General features: G+C 49.2%; 2 protein-coding genes across 2 annotated transcripts; one reads left to right on the top strand and one right to left on the bottom strand.

The window, feature by feature from the left end:
• Window positions 1–554: 554 nt before the first annotated feature.
• On the top strand, window positions 555–4,601 carry EDB82DRAFT_543143 (uncharacterized protein; the record flags this gene model as incomplete). Its single annotated transcript, XM_065609370.1, has 7 exons — window positions 555–677; window positions 854–936; window positions 1,020–1,462; window positions 1,551–1,923; window positions 2,005–2,886; window positions 3,126–3,279; window positions 3,327–4,601. 7 exons carry the CDS (start codon window positions 555–557, stop codon window positions 4,599–4,601), a joined length of 3,333 nt encoding a protein of 1,110 aa, XP_065465458.1.
• Window positions 4,602–4,745: 144 nt separating this feature from the next.
• EDB82DRAFT_519916 (glycoside hydrolase superfamily) lies at window positions 4,746–7,293 on the bottom strand (the record flags this gene model as incomplete). Its single annotated transcript, XM_025731231.2, has 2 exons — window positions 4,746–7,174; window positions 7,224–7,293. The coding sequence occupies 2 exons, from the start codon at window positions 7,291–7,293 to the stop codon at window positions 4,746–4,748; spliced, it is 2,499 nt and encodes an 832-aa protein (XP_025590277.2).
• Window positions 7,294–9,040: the final 1,747 nt, after the last annotated feature.

Raw genomic sequence — 9,040 nt, forward strand, 5'->3', positions numbered from 1 at the left:
TGGAGTGTCCTTCATAGCCCGGACAGCCGCCCGCTTGCCGCGTTTGGTTGATAAGCGACGGCGCTCGGCCTCGGTCTCGCTCTATATTCAGATATATCCTGTCTGTTCAACCCGTCCCTCTGCAGCTTGTCATGGCTCTCTACTAATTTCAACAACTTGAATTTGATTGGAATCGCTGATCAAAGGCACATCTTTCCGAGAACCTTGGGCCGGCACTTGAGACAGGCGCTCTATTGCACACCACATCGCTCCAAATAACAGCCGCCACTTTGGACAGAACCAACACTCGTTGCCCCATCTTGGCCTATCCTTGTCTGTTACCCCGGCCTGTTGCGCTGTGCTGCTGGACCAACAGCCTCATTCAGTGTCTCTGAATGGTGCTCATTCGACGACTGTTGGCTTTGCCCAGGCCAATCATTCTTCTTGAGTTTCGGTAACGGATACCGAATACTATAGAGGCCCTTACTTTAGCCTGTCATCTGGTCTTGTTTCATCTCAACTTTTGGATATTACAAGCAGATCATTATTGCCGGGCCCGTTCTGTTGGTAACACGATGGTGACCCCAAGCGCCATGATGTCGGGAGTTGAAGCCATGCAGATGCAGGCCGCACCACCGAGAAAACGTGCCCAACGCCAAACGTCATCATGCCTTGAGTGCCGTCGTCGCAAGCAAAAGGCGAGTAACTTCAATATTCAACTCTTACCATCAATTCTCTTCGTCGTTTGCTCCTATAATAAGACAACACTTTTCTGCACCAGAACTTATACAATATGTTCATTCGACAGCCTCACTTTGTCACTATCTCATAGTAGATCACCTGTACCAGCAACTGAGAGCTAATTTCTATATAGTGTTCTCAAGGACAGCCTTGCACGAATTGTTTTCGCCGATTTCCCACTCCTGAATGCATATATGAGGTCAAATCTTCAAGAAGGTCACACTTAACCTACTCCCCACGGACTACTTCGATTCCACGTTTGTAGTCCGTAAATTTGTCACTGCTAATGTTATTTATAGACCCTCCCCTTTGACTCCACGACCCCAGTTACCTACAATCGCCGATATACGAGATGGACCATACTCCCATCTCAGCCCAGCTGCCATCCAGAGTGCTCTCTACTATATTGGCGAACAACTACCCAGCCCAGCTTCTTCGGCAAGCAGTTTACCTTCACCAATAGCAAGTTCATCTACGGCCGCCGTATTGACGCAGTCATCAAGAAGTCTTTGGAGACCCTACACGACTGATGGTGATACTGATGAAACAATATCGAACACGATTCAAACTATCAAGGAACAAAGCATCAAAAGTTTTAAACGTAGTTATCATGAAGAGGGGGTTATTAGTATGGAACCATATGACCCTATGGTGATGGGTTATTCGATTGGCGGCTCTATGACACAGCTCAACTACCTTCCCATGAGGCCAACGAAGCTAAACAAGGATCTTGTCCGGATTCGTAAGTAAATTACGTTCGTTCTTGCGTTTTCTTTGCTCACCATTTTCGTCAGACCTGTCACTACTGTCACGATTCAAATGTTCAATAGACGGGCAGCCAGATCCTACGAACGAGTTCATGAACATATGGGTTCCTTGTACTATGCACGATCCTCTGCTCCTGCAAATCGTCCTGTTCACGTCAGCATGCTTCCTTACCGAGACTGGCGATATGCCCAAGAAGTTGCGGCAGATATACCAGGGCCATGTTTACATCATGCTCAACAAACAGCTCGGGGACGACACTGCTCGGGAAAACGATACATTGATGCTTGCCGTCGTGCAGATGATCGCTGATTCTTGGTACTGGGGCGAGACAGGCAACCTGAATCGCCACCTTTCAGGATTGAAGCGTATGGTACGAATGAGAGGTGGGCTAAGCCGGCTCGGTTTACGTGGCTATCTAGCCAAAATGATATTGATGTAAGTCGATGAATAACATCGGTGAAATACTAGACTTATTGTGTTTCCAATGTCCCTCGATTGCTGACATACTCTACTAAGTCACGATATCGCCATGGCACTAGCACATGAGATTACGCCCTCCATGTATGGTCACCCTGGGTTCCCATTTAATGACCCAAAGAGGACGCCAATCAAGACTGCATACAACACACCTCTCTTATGCCACTGGCAATCTTTCAGGGAATGCTCGAACTCCTTACAGTTACACCCTAGCACTGCTGATATACTCGACACTGTGAGAAGCTTGTTCGCGGCTGTAGTATCACTTCCGAGAGACTCGTCTTCCAAACAAATCCAAACAGTCCGTGTCACTGCCACTGGATTTTATGAGAGAATACGCAATCTCCCGGAAATGACCCCACCTTTGCGAAGCTCTTGCAATCCTTCCCGTTCGAGTTCAGTCGAGAGTCCGGACCAATCTCCTCGTTCATCCAGGACTGATAAGTCCTCCTCCCCCGCTACCAACCTCCCAGATAAGATGTATATTGTTGTGCGGAAGATTGCTCTGATCTACTGCAAGGCGGTTTCGACTCGCTCTCCAATCAGTGCTGCTTGCTCTGAAGAGGATATCAACGTGATTTGGCGTACCATCTGGGAGTCTGGATTGCCGACTTGGAAATCAGTCCTCGGCATCTTCGTATGGATTATGATCGCACTTTCTACTAACTGCCATAAAACCAAATTCGGACGTCTCATCAAAACATTGACCGTATCTACAATGATGTCTCTTGGAATGGACGACTGGTATCTTTTCCTCGATATCGCAAAAACGGCTTTTCGAATCCAGAGATGGCTGGCAGAAGGAGACGAAGACGATAGCACAAAGCAACTTATAGGAGGGCGGGCGGTGGTGGATCAGTACGATAAGTTCGCGATGGATGGTGCCTTTCCAGAATACCCTCTCCCGAAAGACAACGAGCTGTGAGACGGTCACAGACCAAAACTCCACAAGAAGGCGTTTTCATAAACAGCCATCTGCAGGTTCCAGGGTGCCGAATAACCTCAAGCTGTTGTAGGCCGGCTGCCACTGTTCGATGACGAAATGTCTCAGGTTGGTCAACAATATGCATAACCGTATTCTTGTGGGACCCTGAAAACTGTCAAATACTCGCCTCCTTCTCCATCTTCCTTCTCTCTACGCTATAAAGGAAACGTGCTAGGTTTTACAAAACTGGATTCAATCATTTACTTGGCACAATGTGCGACTTTACTCGACTTCGCCAGGATATGGCGTATGGAGACGTTCTGCTCCCTGAGGACGAAGGGTATGAGGAGAAGTTGCAGAGATGGAGCTCGACTTGCGTGAAAAGAGCAGTATGCTAGACTATTTCTTGTGATTGGCAAATACTGAGATCCTACAGGCAGCTGTTGTCATACCTTCCAACTCGAAAGAAGTGTCTTTGGCTGTCAAATTCGCAGTCTCGAATCAGATTCCAATGACTGTGTGTGGTGGCGGCCATTCCTCTAGCGGTGCCTCATCGTCTGAAGGCATGGTGATTGATCTGATGAAGATGCGGAAAGTCGAAGTTGAAGAAGAAGCCATGACTGTCGAGTTCGGGGGTGGATGTCTCTGGGAAGACGTCGATTCTGCCCTTGAACGGCATGGCTTGGCTACTGTGGGAGGCGTCGTCAATCACACAGGGGTCGGAGGACTAACACTAGGAGGTGGACATGGCTATCTCACAGCTCGTCATGGTTTAACTATAGACAATTTGTTGGAAGCTGAAGTGGTTCTCGCCGACGGCGCGATAGTCGAAGCATCTGAGGACAAAGATGCAAATTTGTTCTGGGCCATTCGTGGTGCAGGAGCACAATTTGGAGTCGTCACTCGTTTTCTTTCTCGAGCCCATCAGCAAGTCAAAGTATGGAGCGGTACGCTGGTCTACTCATCTGACAAGCTGCCTTATCTATTACGCTTTGCAAACGAGTTACATAAGAGACCCAACACAGAAGGTCATTGTCTTGCTTTAGGAATAGGCTTTGGGCCAAATGGTACAACACGCGTCGTATCAGCTATCCCTCTGTTTCATGGCCCAGAATCCGATGCCAAACGTTACTTTTCTAGTCTTATTGAGTTGGATTCTGTTGCCGATAATACTGAGATGATGACAACAGCGAAAACAAACACCCTCTTGAACCCAATCATGGACCACGGGATTCGGCGATTAACGGGATCAGGCAATATCGTGACGCCTCTGGCTATCGAATCAATGCTACAGACTGCACAGAAATTCTGGGAGTTCTGTGAAGTACGTGGCGGAATGGGTAAATCCGTCATTGCTATCGAATTCTTCCCGACGGACAAGATTCGCGAAACTGCGCAGGATGCAACTGCTTACGCCAACCGAGGAGATTACTACGATGTCCTGACATTGTTTGGCTGGGAGAACCCAGACCATGATGGTGAAGTACGCGACTTTAACAGGACTATTTGCAAACAGGTCCGGGAGACGAACGGGTATCAGGCAGGTGCCGGTAGCCATTGGAGCAAGGGACCTGTCGGTGTGTACATCAACGTAGAGGCAGAGAGCATATCACCCAATGATGCATGGGGAGCCAACCTGCCACGTTTAAGAGAGTTGAAGAAGAAGTATGACCCACAGAACGTGTTCAGCAAATGGCACAGTATTGCTTAGGATAAAGTTTAATAGACACCATTAGGTCTGGCATGGTGGCTATGGGTACCTATACATCAAGATGAGGGATTATGATATTTCTCTCCGCTGTGTTTGACTCATAGCATTGCTCAGCCATCTGCATCTATACATATCATCCGATCATTAAATACCAGACCACCAATAAGTTTCTTCAACCTTGAAAGAGCCCTTAAGTGCCTTATCACCCATAGCACTGCTGTCACTTACAATGACTTCGTACTCTCCAGCTTCTACGCACCACTTGTCCTGCTCTTCGTCAAAGTAAGCGGCAGCATACTTTTCAAGCTCGGAGATGGTGACGGTCTTGGACTCGCCCGCATCGAGCTCGACCTTGGCAAAGCCTTTGAGTTCCTTCACTGGACGGTTGACCTTTGCATTTTGCAATGGGCGCACGTAAAGCTGGGCAACCTCTGCGCCGCGAACAGAGCCTACATTGCGGACTGTGACAGTTGCGGTAAGCTTACCATCGTTCGATGAGACGCTGAGGTCTGAGAAGTCGAACGTGGTGTAAGAGAGGCCGTGACCAAATGGGAAGTTAACATCTCGGTTAGCAAATTCGTAGTACCGGTATCCCATGTACACATCCTCGCCGTACAGAGTTCGACCAGCTTCAGTGCGGAAGTTGAGGAATGCTGGAACATCGGTCAAACGCTTAGGGAAGCTGAGGGACAGTTTGCCTGATGGGTTAGCATCGCCAAAGAGGACATCGGCGATGCAGTTACCCGTCTCATTGCCACCGTACCAAGCTTGGATTACAGCAGGCACCTCATCGAGCCAGGGCATCTCCTCGGGTGTACCGGTCTGCATTACGACAGCCGTCTGTGGGTTTGCTGCAGTAACGGCTGAGATCAGCTCGTCGAGCGCACCAGGTAGCTTCATGCTTTCTCGGTCTGAACCCTCAGTCTCCCAATCAGAGTTGAGACCAGCGCAAATGATTACCTGGTCGTGCTCCTTGGCGAGGGCCACAGATCGTTCAATCTCCTGCTTGGCATCGATGACCTTGCAAGCACCCACACGGAGGGATCCGTGGCCTACGACAGGGTTGTCTAGTTTGAGTGTGAAGCTTGGAGCGGAAGCAAACTCGATTCTGATATTGTACTTCTCTCCCTTCTTGAGATCCTTGCGGCCAAGTTCCTCGTGTGTTGCTGTGCCGAAGAAGGCATCGCCAGCGACCTGCTTAGTGCTGTTGTCGACGACAAGCTCGTCATTGACATAAAGGTTAGCGGTACCACAAACTATAACGCCAAACTCATAAGTAGAGTCCTCTTCGACCTCAAGAATACCCTCGAGGTCGGCGTACCAAAGGTCCTCGAGCTCAGAGTTGTAGTAATCAACAAGATGCATCTCTGATTTGGCCAGCCAGAGCTCGTCAACGGGCTTGCGGGACGAGTCGGTGGGTGGCTTGTTGTACACTTTCCAGCTCATGCCAGTCTTGCCATCAGGGCCCTTGGTCTGGCTGCCCAAAAGGGGGCTCAGCTTGTGCGTATACGCGCCGATGGTGTAAGCCGGAGGATTTCCAAGCTTTTCGGTGATGCCATCGTATGGTGTAACAGCGTAGTATGCAGCCAGCGAGGCCGAGCCACCTCCATGGTACGTCGCGACCTTTGCATTGGGTCCAATCACCAACGTCTTCCTGTCCTTAGCCAGAGGGAGCAAACTCTTCTCGTTCTTGAGGAGGACGATACTCTCGTTTCCAATCTTGCGGAGGAGAGCTGCCGTCTCGGGAGTGTCGAGTATCTTTTCGGGGCCGTTCTCTGGGACGCCAGAGGCTGCGCACTTCTTAACAAATTTGAGGACCTCCCGAGCACGCTCATCAATCACATGGCCCCAGACCTTGTCGCATGCAGCAGCAAAGTTGAGAACATCACCTCGCCAGCGGGTAGGGCCGGGCATCTCAAGATCAAGACCAGCTTTGATGGCATCGGTGACGCTGTAGGTGCCGTACCAATCACTCATGATCAGACCCTCCCATCCCCATTCACCTCGTAGCATATCTTTTAGTAGCTTTTGGCTCTCGCTGCAGGCTGTTCCATTGACGCCGTTGTAGGATGTCATGAAAGCACCAGGCTGTGAGTCGCGCACAACAAGCTGGAATGGGAGAGCGTAAATCTCGCGCAGGGCACGCTCGGTGATAATGGCCTGAACACCCATTCGCTTATGTTCTTGATCGTTGCATACGAAGTGCTTGATAGTTGACTGCACGCCTGTGCTCTGGATCCCGCGGACAAGGGCAGCAGCACCAAGACCAGCAAGAAAGGGGTCCTCGCCAATGGACTCGAAACCACGTCCACCAAGGGGTGATCGTTGCATGTTTATAGTAGGGCCGAGAATTACATGGGCACTTTTCCCGATGGCTTCTTCACCCATTTTCCTTCCTGCCTCTTCGAGAAGTTCTTGGTTGAATGTGGCACCAAGACCAGTACCACAGGGGAAGCATGCTGCTGGAATACCGTTGAAGAAACGGGTACCTCTTACACCATTGGGGCCATCTGAGAGACGGAGGGATGGAACTCCATGCTCGGGAAGAGCTTTTGTGTGCCAGAAGTCAATACCTGCGTGGAATAAGTAAAGGTTCGCAAACGTTATCTTGGTGATGCTGACCTGCAAGAAGAGAAACCTTCTCGGCCAGAGACAGCTTCTTGAGGATCTCTTCAACATTGATATCAGCCATTTTGAAGACTAAAAAGCAATCTCATTTACTTAAAACACAAAAAGAATGAGAAAAACTTGTCAATTCATGGGAGGACAGATCCGCTCATTCACCAATAAATACTCCTTGACAAAGGACTTGTATGGATAAATAGAACCCCGCACAACTTGATATCGCATTCTGCCTGATACAACAGGCGCGTTCCGGTGATAAAACAGCTCATTCCGCTCATCATTTGCCAGTTTAACACCATAAGCTGTTCTCATGATAGCAGACGAGCACTCTAGTTGGTGGTGAAGCCCCACGAAGCCGCATACCAGGCATCTTTGAGGATGGATTTGTCTGTTTTAGCCGATGTTCAACCGTGGATTCGTCCAATGATGGTCTGTTGCTTGTGCCTCATCCCAACTTTGTCGCTTCGTCGGGACGAGATTCCGCTTCATAAACCTCGGATGAAGAGCATTAATAAAGCGGGGGGATTATGATGACAGAGTAGTCAGTCCTTAAGAATTATCATACTAGGTAAGAGTGTAGTAGGTAGATAGAGCAGTCATGTTCAGTATATCACGTGCTTGACGAGGGAAGGTGGGAACAAGCCGGGTATAAGTCACATACTCCGTCCGACTCAAGACGGGAATTCGAGATCAATCAATGAACTTCAAAAAGGCGAATCGAGAATTCTGCTAAACTCAACACCGCTTTCTTTCTTTTGTCCTGGAAACTCCGGGTCAAAATGTTTTCACGCCTACCTTCATCTATAAACGGGCCGAGACTTGGCAACAAACAAACACAGACAACAGCCGCGGTAATCTAAACGGACCGCTGCGATCCTTCTACTGCACAGCCTAGGAACCAACTCGTTTCTTACACCACCAAAAGCCGTGGTATATCGGCCACCGCAAGGACCACACAGCATACCTAGATCCTTTATAAGCGGATGAGCTGTTTTCCGATGAGCCTAAATCTTGAAAGGTCCACATCTAGACTCAACAGACTTGCACAAAGAGACCGGAAAATAACAGCTTTTGGGAATAGTTACACTCTCTAAATGTCTCCGATCATTTCAAACTCGACGGCGCCGATTGCACCCGGGCCGGATACCTCGGAAACGGCCAGGGAGATATCCGGGGCCTACGAGGAATCTCCGTGGTGGCAAGTCCATCAGAAAAAATGTCTACCCAGTTGTACTGCCAGACTGCATACTACAACACGCCCATGACGAACAGATAAGAAACTTTTTTTCTTCACGATCGCAAACGCGCATCGAACCTTCATCGCTCGGCATCGCGATTGCTCCTCCACCATATCCTTCTCTGATGATACGCAAAGCGTCGATCAAGCAGTCATCCAAACGTATCTGGCTTCTTGACAGGCTCTCGTGGTACATCATCCAACTGCACTGCAACATGCTAGATCGGCGTCAGCCATGGCGCACTTTCTTTCTTCTACAGTGGAGCTAGGACGGCCCAGATCACCCCGCGGCATCGACTAATTTGGTCTCGAAACCTTGAACCCGTTTTTACTGGCAAATTAGATACCATAGATCACCCAAGTACCGGTTTATACAGGACTGTATTGACAACACGTCTTCGGTTTTCGTTCCTACTGCACGGTTGACTCGCGGTCTTCATGCCGACGATCACCAGTGCATCATCGTTTCAGGAACACTGGTAACTGCTTGTTACGCAACCCTTTTCTGAAAGGGCCAATAACTGCATACGGTGCCTGCCCGAATGGCAGTTCTTTTAACTGGCTGTTTGTCAATACT

This window comes from Fusarium venenatum (assembly GCF_020744135.1).
Source record: "Fusarium venenatum strain MPI-CAGE-CH-0201 chromosome Unknown EDB82scaffold_1, whole genome shotgun sequence".
Taxonomy (NCBI): Eukaryota; Fungi; Ascomycota; class Sordariomycetes; order Hypocreales; family Nectriaceae; genus Fusarium; species Fusarium venenatum.